This window comes from Tripterygium wilfordii, chromosome 21 (genome assembly GCF_013401445.1).
Source record: "Tripterygium wilfordii isolate XIE 37 chromosome 21, ASM1340144v1, whole genome shotgun sequence".
Lineage (NCBI taxonomy): Eukaryota > Viridiplantae > Streptophyta > Magnoliopsida > Celastrales > Celastraceae > Tripterygium > Tripterygium wilfordii.
In genome coordinates this window covers 3,131,651-3,148,696 of record NC_052252.1, presented here as the reverse complement: position 1 = coordinate 3,148,696, position 17,046 = coordinate 3,131,651, and the positions used below count along the sequence as shown (strand labels likewise).

General features: G+C 37.4%; 1 protein-coding gene across 1 annotated transcript; it reads right to left on the bottom strand.

The window, feature by feature from the left end:
• Positions 1-1,465: 1,465 nt before the first annotated feature.
• LOC119987714 (receptor-like protein Cf-9) lies at positions 1,466-3,332 on the bottom strand. Its single transcript, XM_038832636.1, has 3 exons — positions 2,620-3,332; positions 1,849-2,524; positions 1,466-1,804 (listed from the first exon to the last, which is right to left on the bottom strand). The coding sequence occupies exons 1-3, from the start codon at positions 3,330-3,332 to the stop codon at positions 1,466-1,468; spliced, it is 1,728 nt and encodes a 575-aa protein (XP_038688564.1).
• Between the last annotated feature and the right edge of the window lie 13,714 nt (positions 3,333-17,046).

Here is a 17,046-nt window from a genome sequence, read left to right as displayed (position 1 = left end):
TATTTCTCTTCTGAATCCTCCAACATTGGATACCCTTATAACAATTCCATATGTTACACAGATGAACATCTCACTGAGGTTGATTTCCCATCCCACCTTTGAAGAAATGGCTTCCCAACTCAGCCCACACATCCATGAAAAATACTTCCATTTAAGTTGTATTTTAGTTGTATAATTTTGAAAACAGAACATGCTTCAACAACATGGCTTATATATTATTGACCTTTTAATAAAATACATTTTCTTGACAAACAGAAACGAAGAATCAGAAACAAAGAGACATGGTCGCATAGCTTAATTCCTTCTTGAGCCACTTCTGTGATTCAGCCTCCTCTGCTTTCTACAGTTACCACCAAGTCTCCTTTCAAGGCACTGAGGTTTTCCTTTAAACAAAACAAGATACCCTATAACCATAACGGGCACTACTCCACATCCATATCCCATCATCACAACTTTCCATCCAAACCCATCACCAAATTCTGCACTATCTTTATCTTCTTCATTGTATATTGATGGAGAAGGTTCAGGCACCTCACATGTCTTGGACAACGGAGATCCACATAATCCCAAGTTTCCAATGTATGAATTGTTTTCAAATGTATTGAATTGTCGGCCTTGAGGAATCGGTCCAACTAGTTGATTGTCAGTAAGATTAAGCACGGCAAGAAATGTCAAGCTTGTCAAGTCCTCTGGAATCTCCCCTGTAAGCATGTTTGAAGAGAGGTCCAAGGATTCAAGTAATGTCAATTCCCCGAGTGATGTTGGGATGTGTCCAGTAAAGCCGTTGTGAGAGAAGTTGAGTACTCTAAGTGAACTAAGGTTTCCAACATCATCTGGGATACGTCCCTGGAATCTGTTGCCGGATATGTCAATGGTTGTGAAAATGTTTAGGATTCCAACAAGTACATACTGGAATCCCTTCATTGTTACCAACACAGAAACCTGATAGTAATCGCTCCCCGGACCGTCATATTGCAATGGGGTATCGGATTCATCCACAACATTCATCATACCTTTGAGGTTTCTGATATAATCTGTTGGTAGTAGACCTGTGAACTCATTGTGAACAATGTCCATGATTCGCAAGAACTGGAAGGAGAAAATGGTTTTTTGATTGGTTATAGGACCATGAAACTTGCTGGATCTCAAGACAAGAACGTCAAGCCTTGGAAGTGTCCCCAGAAAGTGTGGAAAAGTGTCGTTGATGTTGTTGTTTCCAACATTTAGTACTGGAAGCATCTTTCAGTTCACCAAAGACTGAGGAATGTTGCCTTCCAACTGGTTGGTGTTAAGGTCAAGATTCTTCAAACTACTGCCTTCTGGAAATGTTGCTGGGATCGTACCGGAAAGATTGTTCTTCCCCAAATCCAATGCCAAAATTTCATTGCTGAAGTTCCCCAGACAAGTTGGAATCATGCCACTCAAGCTGTTGTTGGACAAGTCGAGGACTTGTAGTGAATTCATATCACAAATCTGCGATTTGGATTTTTCCGGTCAACTGATTATTCGCCACCGAAAAGAATGTGGTGGACGGTGGAGGGACTGGAAGATGCCCTTGAAGCAAGTTGGATTGAAGATTGAGGAGGTCAAGTTTTCTCCATGGAATTTTCTCTATATGTGTCAAAGAATTGTGACCCAAGTTCAGAACTTGGAGTGAATCCTTACACATCTTCATGGCCCATTCGGGTATCGGACCTTGAATGTTGTTTTCAGAAAGGTGAAGCTCTATCATGTTCTCTGCTGCTCTCAAGAATTTTGGGAATTTGGTCATGGTGCAGAAAGAGAGTGCTTGTAGCTGCCATTGCTGCTCAAAGATAGCTTATTAGATGAAAGGTTAAGCAAAAAGACCTTCAGCTTTGCAAATAAGTCAAGATCAAGAGAGCCAGACAAGTTATTTGAATAAAGATGGAGCTCTGTAAGATTTTCTCGTTCAAAGATTGAGCTAGGAATTGACCCACTTAGTTTATTGTCACCTAAACTGATAAAATCATACGATTTACTGCAGAATTCGCCAATGCTACCAGTAAGCATATTGCTACTTAAGTCTAGGTGCACCAGAGATGGATGATTGAACAACCAAGATGGTATGGTGCCATCGAATTTGTTAGCAGACATTGAGAAAGAAGTGAGATTTGAAAGACCAATTACTTGAGAAGGAATTGATCCCGTCAGTCGATTAAGCGATAAGTCTAGGTAAGAAATCTGGGTTAGATTGCCAAATATGTTGGGGATTTGGCCGGTGAAGTTGTTTGATACAAGATTCAAGTGAATAAGCTGATGAAAGTTTGAAAATGATTCTGGGATCTGAACGCTGAAGGTGTTTGATGAAATGTCCAAGAGAATGAGCGTCTCCAACTTTGAAAATGATGGTGGGATTTCGCGATCAAAGCTATTGATTGAAAAGTCCAAGGAAGTAATTTGTGTGAGGTTACCAAAACATAATGGAATTGGCCCTGTAAATTTGCATCTGGAGAGTGGCAGAGTCTTCAAGGACTTGAGCTCGCACACCGAATCGGTAGTTGCCCTGAAAAGTTTGTCCAAGAGATGTCCAAGAACTGAAGAAAATTACTCATGTTAGATTCTGGAAAACGACCAGATAAATCATTGTTGTCAGAAAACCTTAGTTTCTCCAAATATGGTAACTGGAACACTTCCCCTGGAAAATCCCCTTGTAATCCACAGGACCCAAGACCAAGTAATGTCAAGGAGGACGACAGGTTTGTGAAGGAACTAGGAGGAACAGAAGACATGTTCACAGAGTCAAGAACTAGTTCTCTTGACACTGTTAGATTTCCAACAATGCTTATTAGGCTTGGTGGTTCAATGGATAATCTATAGTTGTAAGAGACATCCAGCGAAACCAACCCCAAAAGGTATGAAATTTCAGATGGGATTTTCCCATCGAACACAGAGCTAGAGAGGTTGAGATGAGTCAATTTAGTTAGCATACCAAACTCGGATGAGATCCAGGACATGTTGACATCATTGTAAGCAAGATTAAGCTTCTTGAGATGGTGAAGTGAGAAGAGGCTATTGTTTGGTAATATCTGCTGCAACTGAGGTCCAGGCCGATCACTTCCCCCGTCAGGCGATCCATTCCACGAGCAGCAATCCGTGCCTCGCTTCCAAGTACTAGTCTTCCGATAAGAAACCGTGCCATGAGATTCATCACAAGCTGATGAAGCCATTCTACTTTTTGAAAAGCTGTTTTTGAATTGAAGCAAGGGAAGATACTGATCTTCAGAGCACAATTGTGACGAAGAACAAGCAATCTGCAACGCCAAGAGAAACAGAAGATACAGAACGTTATAGAACCGTGTCAGCCTCTCCATTGTTACATAAGATTTTGAGAAGCAAAGTTGTGATTTCAATGGCTTAATCACTTTGTATCCTAATTGTGATGCAAGTTAAATAGAGTCATTATTCATTTAGTCAAGAGACAGATTGCAATTAGAAGCATAAATCATTGACTTTTGAATCTGATGATTGCAAGTAGTTGGAACCTTTGACCCTGCACGTTGTGTGAGGTTATTTTTTATTGTACATGCTAATCAGTTTATCAGATGTCCCTCCTATGAAGAAAATCACGAGTAACTCAGATGACACTCATATATGTAGTAAGTATCTCATAGAGATCTCGTTTCCTGCTCCATGATGTTTCAACCGAGTTCAGGTATCAATATCGTTTCCTGCTCCATGGATTATGCATTTATACCCCTATCCTTGACAATTCTTGCCTTCCCTTCTACAATAAGGTTCATCACATCATCAATTGACTGTTCACGGATCGGAGTGTGCCAAAATTGATGTGAAATTTGGATCGGGAGTGAGTGCACATTACATGGACCTAACACATGAGTTTATTTGACATTGGAGGAAAATCATTTTCCTCAAAAGTTTGAACCATTGAGTTGGACCTCCCATTCCTTATAAACCATTCTTCTTTCTATTTTTTTCAACGTCAAGAAACCATTCTTCTTTCTATTTTTTTCAACGTGGGACTTGTGTTGGGCTCTAACAAAAATCTCGCCTAAGAACAAAATCTGACTTTAGATGATCAAAATGCAACAATTTTTCTTTCGGTGACCAAAAGTACTATTTGATACAGTCAACTTACACTTTGTGTTATGATAATATCATATTTTTATACCTCACTTTACACTTGTTTTTGCTTATTTTTCATTAGAATTAAAATGAATATTACATTAATATTTGTGGGACATCTCGGATCTCTTATCTTGATACCCAAGTAGCCGATTATCTTGGATTCAGATCAGATAAGCATTCAGACTACACAACAGGTTTGGACTTCGAACTACCCAAGAGGAGTCCTACCCCAATTTGAAGAACAATGGAAGGTATCTCATAATCAAACTAGAAGTTTCTCATCACAAGGATCACACTCCATAACGGAGGAGTAGGTACTTTTAGCCAAGTAAAATTCATTCACAGCTTTCAATACTTATCTTTCTAAGAATTCCAAGTTACGAAGTTCTTAACCTTTTGCTTCCTCACGTTCCGACTTTTCTATCATAACGTCTTTTCCGAGGAACAGATATCCAGGGACCTCTTATCTTACATTTGAACATCTTGCAGAGACACCATATTCAACACCAACAACACCCGAAGAAGCTTAGTTCGAATCAACTTGGTACGTTCGTAAGGCTAGATTTGTACGTTATCAGCTTCAATTAATGATTGGTGTTTTCACCAAACATGGACGAATTAATATGTAGTGGAATCTCTCTAAAGAGGGCGCATTAGAGTTGCATTGGTCAACATGTAGCGTATAGAAGAGACTTGAGAGTTTTTGTTGTCCTTAGCCTCTTATCATTCTATAATTAATTTGAGAGACATTTTGCACCAACAAAGTGTACATTCCTAAAATTCCTTGACCATTTTGAATGGTTTAGACTTGGAGATGCTTGAGTTCGAATGGGGAATTTGTCAATTTTATTTTGAATGACGGTGGATGTAAGAAAGAAGAATCAATCCCATATGGTGATATGCATATAGTTTACCGTAAAATACGAGAATATTAAATGGTCCGTTCGGCATACTTGTTTTTCATGTATTTTTCTAATTTTATTTTTTAAAAAATAGAAAACAATCTTGAAAATACGTTTTGTGTTCCATTTTAGAAAAAAATGGAAAATGAGAAATCACTTGAAAACAAAAAAATGAAAAAAAATATTTTCTAAAAAATAAAAAACATAAAAAATAAAAAAACAGAAAACATACCAAATGGACCTTATTATTTGGTTTCATGCTTATGCCCCAAACCCTTTCAACTGAAGATAGAACAATACCTTATGATAAAATAAATAAATAAAAAGTAAATTTTTAGCACATTAGAATATTTCTTCAATGAAAGACAAGCCATTGCCATATATATAGTAATCCATGTAGTTCTTCAATTAACTAAGAGTCACTAAGAAATTAAATCATTCATTCAGCTGGTGATGATGGCTCTTATGGGTCTGGGTATCTTCATGCCAAAAACAATCCTCTATTTGCCAAGTTTCAAGCCTAACAAACGAAGAACTTGTGTCATGTAAGTTGATATATATATATATATATATATATATATTTTTTTTTTTTTCGGTAATTGAGAACGACATTATACAAGTTTGTCTTTTAAATATTCGATATGTGCACAGAAGTCTCCCAGTATAGGATAAGTTGATTCAAAGCTCAGCGTACAAATTTGTCTTTTAGACATTCGATATGCACACAGAAATCTCCCACGATAGGGTAAGTTAAGTAAAAACTCAGCGTATGGCCACAAGGATATTACTACCCATTGTTGATATCTATTATATTCCTACTTATATAATAGTTCATTTGTTGTTTTTCTTTTTATTTCGTTTTATCTTTTTCCCTGTCTATAAGTTCTTAGGGTTATCATGACAATTAATTAATTAATATCGTTTTTTCCTTTAATTCAGAAGATGTAAAGCCCCAACTCCACCTCCGATTAAGCCCCATAGACGACCACCACAGATCGATAGGGTGCAGGAGGAGAGGACCAGAAGTGTTAGATCGGAGACAGTTTCTTTACATAACATCAGTTTTACTGAAGATGATCACAAAAACCAGAAGCAATTAGATGGAGATGGCGACGATGATGGCGCTACTAGACTCACTCACAGCAATCGAGACTCATCAACATCCAAGCATTAATGTGCATATATATATATAATTATTTCTACCACTTTTTCCTTAACCCTTTAAGAATGTGTGAGTTTTTGTCTTTTTCTTTTTAATGTGCAAATATTTAGGGCTAAATCATTGTTTATATCCCTGAAGTTTCTCAAAATTCTCGATTATGTCATTGAAGTTTAAAATTTATTGTTTATGTCCTTAATGTTTCACAAAATTTTTGATTATATCCTTGATGTTTCAAAAAGCTATCCAATTGTGTCCCGAGTTAGATTTTCCGGCAATTTACTCCCCGGTTTTTGCACAGGTGGCAAACGGTAGTTACACATGTGCATTACACGTCACATTTAATAATAAAATAAAGCCAACTAAAAAAAACATTTTATAATTAATAATTTACCACAACCACTCGTCTTTCTCATCAGCTTGATCAGAACCCCAACTACTCTTCATTTGTTTGCAAACACACCAATCTCTCTCTCAATTCAATCAACCCCAAACAGCATAATGGGCAGATCCACAAACTGGGTTTGATTTTATTGTGATTATCTCTAATGGGTTTTGTTTAATTTGATTTTTAGGTTGAGGAAACTAAGGCCGGTATGAGGACTGAGAACTAATTGACGGTGATGGAGAAGTCCAGGAGGAAGAGGAGGGGCGATTTTAGGGGAGAGAGTTCCGATGAGGCAGTGATGAAGCTAGCGGCTTCGTTGGAGAAGAAGGGGGAAGATTCAAGGATGAAGTAGAGCTGGAGAGGGAGACGAGCTCGCAGTCGATTGGTGCAAGTGCGGTGGTGCAGTTTGGGAGACTGGCAGTATGAAGGGCAAGCTTTTTGGGGATCTCTATTCAAGTTTTGATTGAGTTCTCCCATAGTGATCCAGTTCGATTGAGATTTAGATCTGGAAGATTAAATTGGCTTTTTGGGGTTTTAATTGTGAATCTTTTCTTCCAACGTGACTTTTTTTTAAGATTTAAGGTTCTAGGGTTTGAGTGGTTTATGCCTTAAGTGATGTGGTTTTTCTTTTTAAAAATTATATGACATGGAAATAGGTTTCCGTATATCCGGTGTCATGTCAACAAGCTCCGGTCATCAACCATCGAAAATTTCAAAATCTGGATAGAATTGAGAAAAGTTGAAAACATCAATGATATAATCAATAAATTTTATACTTTGAGGACATAATCGAGAAATTATAAAAAGATTGAGGACATAAACAATGATTTAGCCAAATATTTAGTGCATATATAAAACTAGAGAGCATCACGTTTTATGGTTATTCTAGCAAATTTGATGGGAATTTCATCCAAAGATTATATACTTGTAGCACTATTCCTATTATAAAATGTATTGTTAATAACCTAGTAATGAAAAAAAAAAGAATTATTGTTAGAAATCCCATCCCACTCACATACATGATATTGTCCGTTTTGGGTTTATCGGTTCCTGTAGATATATCGACCCCGCATGACTTTGTTTCTTCCTAAGCCATCTCACTTAATCTTACTTGGGCTCAAGGGAAAATACAAAAATGCCTCTTGTATGTGAGATGCAGGCTCACTCTTATAAGCCACATGCATCGCTTGGCTATGTTACTTGGGCTCAAGGGAAAAATGCTTCTTGTATGTGAGAGGGAGGCTCACTCTTATCAGCCACATCACTTGGCTTAGCCAAGCGATGTGGGACAACAACAAGAGGTCATAACACTCATCCACATTTGTGAGCTGGGCTATGCCGGATTCAACAAGTGGACATGTGAATGCCCGTCCAACATGATCGAGAGTCCGAGCTAGACAATGCTCTGATACTATGTTAGAAATTCCATCCCATTCACACACATGATATTGTCCACTTTGAATTTATCGATTTCCGTAAATATATCGGGCTCACACAGCTTTATTTTTCCCTAGGATTGTCTCACTTAATGGTACTTTGGCTCAAGAAAAAAGACTTCTTATATGTGAGAGGGGGCTCACTCTTATTAACCCACATAACTTGGCTTAGCAAAACGACGTGGGACAACAAGTCATAACAAAAAGAAAAGTAGATGGAATCATGGATTGGTTATTATTTTCAAATTTTCTTTTGTTCAATGACCAGAACTAGACGTCGATGTATGACTCGAAATTATAGAACAAAAATTTGGTTATTTGCCTCGAGTTTTCGGAACTAGATGAAGCTCATACAAAACTTGTTCATACTCTTACTCCACAAAAAAAAAAAAAAAAAGCATGTTCGGCTCATAAACTAGCCAATATTCAATAATTTTCTAAACATTCTTGACATAAAATGACATAAAATGTTTTCATTACACTGTCCAAAAAATGTCCGAAATTTGAAAATTTTACAAAAAAAGAAAGAACAAAAGGATGTATATATTTAAAAACTTTGAAGAAAGATGATATTGTATGTTCTGGGTCAAAGACCAACACGCACTTTTTTGATCATAGAACATCTCCAAAAGTACTAAGATTCAGAAAAGGCGTTGTCGCAACCGGGGTCACGACGCGAACCGGTGATGGAGGATGAAAAACATTTAGAGTCGCCACCAATTATTTCAAGGTGCAATTGGGCACCGTAAAGACCTGCGAATCAAAGAAAAGGGGTACGAGGATCGATTGAGTGTGGGGAAGGTGTTAGACACCCCACAACTCCCGTTTGAAAACGGTTACCCTAATTAATTTAATGGCTATCTCATGGAAACTTGCTCTTTGCAAGATATAATTGTTTTGAGAAAAAGTTTGTATGAAAAATACTATCAACTTATGATAGTTTTAAAAAAGGTTTGGAATAACGCTATCAACTTATGATAATTTTTTTGGAAAAAGTTTGAAAGGATACTATCAACTTACGATAGTTTTTTGAAAAAGTTTGGAATAACACTATCAACTTATGATAGTTTTTGAAAAAAGTTTGGAATATTATTATCAACTTATGATAGTTTTTTTTTTTAGAAAAAGTTTAGAATAACACTATCAACTTTTGATAGCATTTTAGCAAATGGTTTTTAATAAATAATGATTTGTTCAAATATTGACTATAAAGGAGCAAATTTATTGAAATAAGACACTAACCGACTATTTATCGAAATGAAAATAAATGGTAGATTTAATAAAATACACTACCAATTTTTAGTAGGTTTAATAAATGAACTACCAACTTTTGATAGGTTTAATGAAAATACCAACTTATGGTATAAACTAGATTTAATTTTAAATACCAACTTATGACATAAATGGACTATTGGGAAAGTGTCACTTATCAATTTGAACTATTATTGTCAACTTATGACAGCTTCAAGAATGAAATTAGATAAGGTCCATAATTCAAATAAAGAAAACCAACTTATGGTTTTCTTAATTGAATGACCTACATTCAATTTCAAACTTACACACTCATAATCCATACTCATACACGTGATCCAAATAATAAATGTCCAAATTATACGAGCCAACATGGATTCACACATATAAACACATATATCAAGCTCCAATCAAGAGATTCACATATAAACACATTTTCCATTTTTACATATAAACACCTCTTCAAATCAAATTTGAACCATAAAAAATGTGAGCTTCATATTCAATCAGAGGTCTAGCTGATCGATCGGGATATGGTCCGATCGATTGGGAATAGCCTTGGGTAAAGTTTCATGAACACATGGTCCAATCGATCGGACGCCCCATCCGATCGATCGGAAATAGCTTTGGGCAGTTTCTTTCATGGAAATCATCTCATCATCCACCAATATTTCAATATCAAAACCCGAAAAATCAGAACCAGGCATCCATCATCAGAAATGAAAACCAAATATCACAAACTAGATATCAACATAGTGAGCCCGATATCAAAACCAAATATTAACATAAGTAAGCACACAAAGATCCCAATCGAGAAATCAAATCTAGATGTCATTTCTAGCAAAGAAAAAATATTTTTACCTTCAAAGGATAGAACCCAGGAGATGATAAAATAAACTCTCTTTTCCCCTTCTCTTCTTCTTCTTTTTTTTCTCTCTTTTTTCCTCTCTTTCTTCTCTTCTTTTTGTCCTTCCCCTTTTTCTTTTCTCTCTTCCGGCGCCTCCTCTTTTCTCTACCAAAAGCCTCCTCTTTTTTTCACAAAAAGCCACCTCTCTCTCTCCAACTCTCAATCCTCCTTTTCCACCAAAAAGCCCTCTCTTTCTCACAAAAAGCCCCACCTCAAAACCCTATTCCTCTGACTCTTAAACAAAACCAAAACCCTACTCTTTTTTTTTTTTTTTTTTTCCTTCTTCTTCTTCTTCTTCTTCTTCTTACCTTTTAATCCACACCACACATCTCACCTTTTTATTCATTTTTTTCATATTATTTTTGTTCTTTTATTTCCTAGATATTTTCTAGGGTTTTGACTTTCTAGATATTGGGTCAAGATTTGGGCTTGTTTGGATGAAAAGGCCCTGAATTTTTATAAATCTACGAGGCCATGGATTTTAAACAAAGAAGAATTTTTGGATTTGGATTTGGATTTTTTTTTTTGTGTTCTTTTCATTTTACTTTTTACTTTTTGTTTTTTGGTCCGAACGAAAACCGGTTATTACAGGCGTCACTTGTATGAGAGGAGAGATAGACCTTTGTTTATATAACATTTAGTTGGGTTATGTTAACCCGGTAATGTGAGACTACAATTATTGACATAAGAAAACCAAAGGATTGGATTAGTTGGTCAATATAGGTGGCTTTGCATTGATTTAATCAGCTGCTCGAGAATGAGAGATGGCCTGGTTGGTCAGATTGCCTGCCCAGGACCTTGAGGTCCAGGGTTCCATTTTCATCAGGAGATTGAGATTTGGATGGTTTTCATCCGCTGTGATGACCTTCATGCCCGTCGGACATGGCTTAACGTGTGTGTGGCCTATGGACCTTTAAAAAAAATAAAAATAAAAAATCAGCTGCTCAAAATGGTCAATATAAAATGGCTTTAGGAAGTTCCTGAGTTTCAGTCTTTCATACCATAAAGTCCAGGTCAACGCGCAGTTCCAAAACCATATGGACCCGTAAAAACCATAACTACCCATAAACCAAAACATTAGACTTTTGACTACTTCATATCCATGAATGTCTATATATAAGACTGTCTTGGGCCTCAAAAACAATTCATACCAACAAAGTAATTCATTCAACCAAAGAGAGATTGAGCAGATACACAACTAATTATATGGCTCTAGTAGGCACTTCATTCATGCCAAAGACAACCATGGTGAATATTTCATTCATGTAAGTTGATTTCTTCCTGAACACTTTCATTTGCTCATTTTCGATTCGTTCATTTGGGTTTGTATATTGATTCTCATGGACTATAGATGATGATTATGAATCTCATATTATTGTGTTTGTATATGTTCAGAAGATGTAAATCCCCAACTCCTCCACCAGTTAAGCCAGGAAGAAGACCTCCACAAAAGAATAGTGTATTGAGGATTTCGCCAACGACAACAAACAGCTTGAGAGCGGAGAGATTCGCTATTCCAAGCGTTGTCGATGTTGAAGATGATCACGAAAACCAGAGTGGATTGGATTCTACCATTCGCAGGAGGTCTACATCAACGCACTAATAATCTGGAGAGAAATGTCCCCATAGACTGGATTAGATTTACTGGCAAAGCATGTATGTAATTGTATGCATTCCAGCTGTGGAGTTTTGGCTCAATGTAGGTCGCAATGTAACTGATAATAGTCACAAAAATCAAGCCCAACATCAAAGCATGATTGAGGAATCAGAGTATGTAGAAAATCTCTCTCGGACCGTTGGAGACAAATCTAATTCTATGTAAGGCAATAGCTAAAGGGCTACAAAAGTCAAGCCTTACCAAAGGAAAATATCAAGGAAATAAATCTCAGAGTACCGTTGGAGAGAAATCCCAGTCAAGGCACTAACTAAATTATGACAAAGGTAAGCCTTACAATAGGCCAAATATCAAGGGAGAAGATTGGGAAGTATACGTGTCTTTAACATCAAAATTGGTTTTCCTTATTTATTTGCTTTGTTACCGTTAGATGATTTATGTATATAAACAAACCACTTGTACATAATTGAGTAACTTGCTCAAGAGTGATTATATGAATTGATCATTCCTCATTGCTTGTCAAGTTATTTCCTTTTGTTCATACATTAGAGAGAGACTTTTTCATGGTATCGGAGCTTTCTCTGATTTCTCAACACACAATGACTACCAGTGAACCAAAATTGTCAATTCTAGAGTTTCACCATTGCAAAAGCATGGTTTCAATCACGTTGGAAATTTCCAACTACTTGTTATGGAGAGCCCAAGTCCTTCCTTTGATAGAGAGTTTAGGAATAAAACATCATCTCACACAGAAAACTCCATCAGCCACCATAACCAACAATGAAGGTGTCGAGAAGCCAAATCCAGATTTGGCGCAATGGCAATCCAATGACGGACTACTTAAATCTTGGCTGCTCGGCAACATGGGAGAAGAAGCTATGACAATGGTGGAAAGAATTGGAACTGCAAAAGAGCTTTGGGACGGACTAGAAGAGCATTTGCTTCCAAATTCCTTTGAAAAGGAAACACTGCTGCGAGACTCCTTGTTTGGCTTGACAAAGGGAGATCTTTCTATCTCTGAATTTTACAAAACTTTCAAGTCTATATGTGACAAGCTTGCTGCGATCAACAAACCAGTGCAAGAGACCGAGAAAGTCTTTTCCTTTGCACGAGGGCTCGGACCAAAATATCTTGATTTCAGAATTGCGATGCTTTCGAAACCACCGTATCCTACACTTACTCAATTTGTTCTATCTTTACAAAATCATGAACAAATGATCTTCTCACAGGAAAAAAGCACAACAATCAACCATGGGCAAGCCTTCATTGGTCAACGAGGTCGTGGTCGATTCAGCAGAGGAGGGGGACGCTTCAACTCACAAGGGCGCGGCTTCACCCCTGCTGGACGAGGATACCACAATCAGAATCGAAACAACAATTTTTACAATGGAAGGAATAATGTCAATATTGGAATGGAAAAGAACAAAGCTCGGCATGACGGAGATCAAAAGGCCAACCAGGATGAACAAACCATCCAATGTCAGATATGTGGCAGGTACAATCATACAGCTTTGAAATGTTATAATAGGTATGATTATGCATATCAGGAAAATGAAGCTCCCAAGGCTTTAGCGGCAATGAACATCAATGACGAAATTGATCCAAACTTCTATGCCGATTCAGGAGCCACAACACACATGACCAATGATATCGGTAAGATTTCTTCACCAAAATTATATAAAGGAAATGAAGTAATCTATGTAGGAAATGGAGAAAAACTACCTATATCTCACACCGGTGATATGCACTTACTTACATCACATGGACAATTAACCTTAAATGATGTTCTTGTTGTACCTAAATTAACAAAAAATCTCATTTCAGTTAGCCAATTAACAGATGATAATTCCTGTATTTTTGAGTTTGACTCTAATGGTTTTGTTGTTAAGGATTACAACAGAAAGATATTGGCGAAGGGGCGTAAACATGGAAAACTCTATGCATTAGAGAGGGATGAAATAAGAGCTCTTCAAGCAATCAAGGGAGGGGATGAAACATACTCCTTATGGCATCAACGGATGGGACATCCCCACTCTAATTTTTTAAAAGTTTTAGAGACAAGTAAAGTGATTAGCATTTCTAGTTGGACTGAAAAGAAGGATATTTGTAATAGTTGTCAAATGGGAAAAAGATGCAAATTACCCTTTAATCTTTCTAATAATATTTCTGCATTTCCCTTAGATAAAGTTCATTGTGATTTATGGGGACCGGCCCCGGTCTCCTCTGTTCAACGTTTTAGATATTATGTTCTATTTATTGATGATTTCTCTCGATACACATGGTTATATCCCTTAAAGAAAAAATCTGACTTCTTTGATTGCTTCCTAAATTTTCAAAGAATGGTTGAGAATCAATTTGACAGGAAAATCAAGGTTTTCCAAGCAGACAATGGGGGAGAATTTACTTCAACAATATTCACAAACCATCTCTCCGAATGTGGCATCATCCAAAGCTTGTCTTGCCCACACACGCCGGAACAAAATGGCGTCGCCGAAAGAAAGCATCGTCACATTGTCGAAACAGGACTTACTCTACTTTTTCATGCTCATATTCCATTACGTTTATGGGTCGATGCATTCCTAACTGCAGTTTTTCTTATTAATCGTTTACCATCTTCTGTTTTAAATAAGAAAACTCCTTTCTTCAAATTATTTCAAAAAGAAGCTAATTATAGTGGATTACGCGTTTTTGGTTGCAAATGTTTTCCTTACATTAAAAATTCCTCTAACAATAAATTTTCAAAGAAAACTTTTCCATGTGTATTTTTAGGATACAGTCCTATTCATAAAGGCTATAGATGCATGGATCCTTCCACAAATAAAGTTTACATCTCAAGACATGTAGTGTTTGATGAAAATATTTTCCCTTATGCACATAATGTTTCTCATCTCTCTCATGATCTCACAGTTACAGAGTATCCAAATGACTTGGAATGGCTTGAGAAAAGCTATCCAAAACCACCACTGCAAGCGAAGACGACTTCACCGAAAAATAAAATAGTTGACTGTTGTTTTCCCAACATTGGACATGATGATAGGAACACTCTTCAGAATCGAAACAACCCCATCACTTCTGTCGACATCCCTGCAGATCTTGTTGTCAGTCAGGAAGGGAATCCTCTTTCTCATGTAACACATGAAGCTCAAATTCCAGAAGGGAACTCTCTTCCTAATGAAAGAATTCCCCTCAATATGGATGACACACCGGCATCATCAACAACAATGACACCTCTTGAGATTGACTCTCACACACCCATAATGATGCCCGAAACAGTAACATCTCCCAATACTACATGCGCCATCAAGGATGTCACCATGAATGACGGAACAACAAGCTCCAATGATGTTCATAGCGATCTCACGGGACGATTATTCGTGGAACTTCCAATGATCTCGAACACACCACAAGAACAATCTCCTCCCACTCCAATCATCACACGAGGTACACTAAAAAATAATCCTGACTTACAATCTAAAATGTTTCTTCTTAATGCAGTGCAGCGGGCAGAGTTTGAAGAACCCAAGTCTTTAAAAACAGCACTCAAATCGGAACAATGGAAAAAGGCTATGCAAGAAGAAATGGAAGCCCTTCATGCCAACAAAACCTGGAAGCTTGTTCCTCGACCTTCAAACTCAAACATCGTCGGATCAAAATGGGTATATCGCATCAAATATAAAGAGGACGGGTCCTTGGAACGCTATAAAGCCCGCCTTGTTGCTAAAGGCTTTACTCAAGTTCCCGGTATGGATTTCGACGAAACTTTCAGTCCGGTCGTAAAACCAACAACTATTCGCACCATTCTTTCCATAGCAGTTATCTCCAAGTGGAACATCCGTCAACTCGATGTAAAGAATGCCTTCCTCCATGGACTTCTCAAAGAAACAGTTTATATGGAACAACCCCCAGGTTTTATCAATCCTTCTCTTCCACATCATGTTTGTCTACTTCAAAAATCTTTATATGGTTTAAAACAAGCCCCACGGGCTTGGTTTGATAGATTATCTCAATTTTTACTATCCTTGGGATTTATATGTGGTCAAGCAGATTCTTCCTTATTTATTTTAAAGACAAATGACCATATAATATTATTAGTTGTATATGTAGATGATGTTATAATTACAGGTGACAATGATAAATGCATTCACGACATCATTTCCAAACTTGGAGAAGAATTTTCTTTAAAGGACCTTGGAGCCCTTCACTACTTCTTAGGAATCGAGGTCAAATACTTTTGTGGAGGATTGTTCTTAAGTCAAACAAAATATACGAAAGAGCTGCTCGAAAGGACAAAGATGCTTGATGCCACCAAACTCAATACTCCAATTGCAATTAAACCAACTGAACTTCTTGATGACAACAACCCAGTTAATGAGACAGAATATCGTAGCATCGTTGGAGCATTGCAGTATCTCACATTCACTCGTCCGGACATCACACATGCAGTTAATCGCGTCTGTCAGCACCTTCAACAACCAACTCTTCTTCATTTGCGAGCTGTTAAACGGATACTTCGTTACCTAAAAGGGAGCATTGACCAAGGTATTCGTTTTATAGCTCAAAGTAATCTAACTCTAAATGCATTTTGTGATGCAGATTGGGCGGGCTGTTCTCTCACTCGACGAAGTACATCTGGTTACTGTGTATATCTTGGTGCAAATTGTATCTCATGGTCTTCCAAGAAACAATCAACCGTTTCTCGCTCAAGCGCCGAAGCCGAATATCGTGCACTAGCCTTTACTGCAGCTGAGCTTACTTGGATTACCTATTTACTTCGCGATATTGGCTTATTCCTACATCGGCCACCTCAATTGTTCAGCGATAATCTAGGTGCTCTACATATGACAATCAATCCCGTCTTCCATGCTCGTACCAAACATATCGAAATTGACTTTCACTTTGTTCGTGAAAAAGTGGCTGTTGGCGCTCTTGTTACACGACATGTTCCATCTCCTCTTCAAATAGCAGATATCTTCACTAAAGCACTTCCGAAGCTGACATTTTCAAATTTTAGGGTCAAACTGGGAGTCCATTGCATTCCACTCACCAGCTTGAGGAAGGGTGATAATAGTCACAAAAATCAAGCCCAACATCAAAGCATGATTGAGGAATCAGAGTATGTACAGCAGAAAATCTCTCTCGGACCATTGGAGACAAATCTAATTCTATGTAAGGCAATAGCTAAAGGGCTACAAAAGTCAAGCCTTACCAAAGGAAAATATCAAGGAAATAAATCTCAGAGTACCGTTGGAGAGAAATCCCAGTCAAGGCACTAACTAAATTA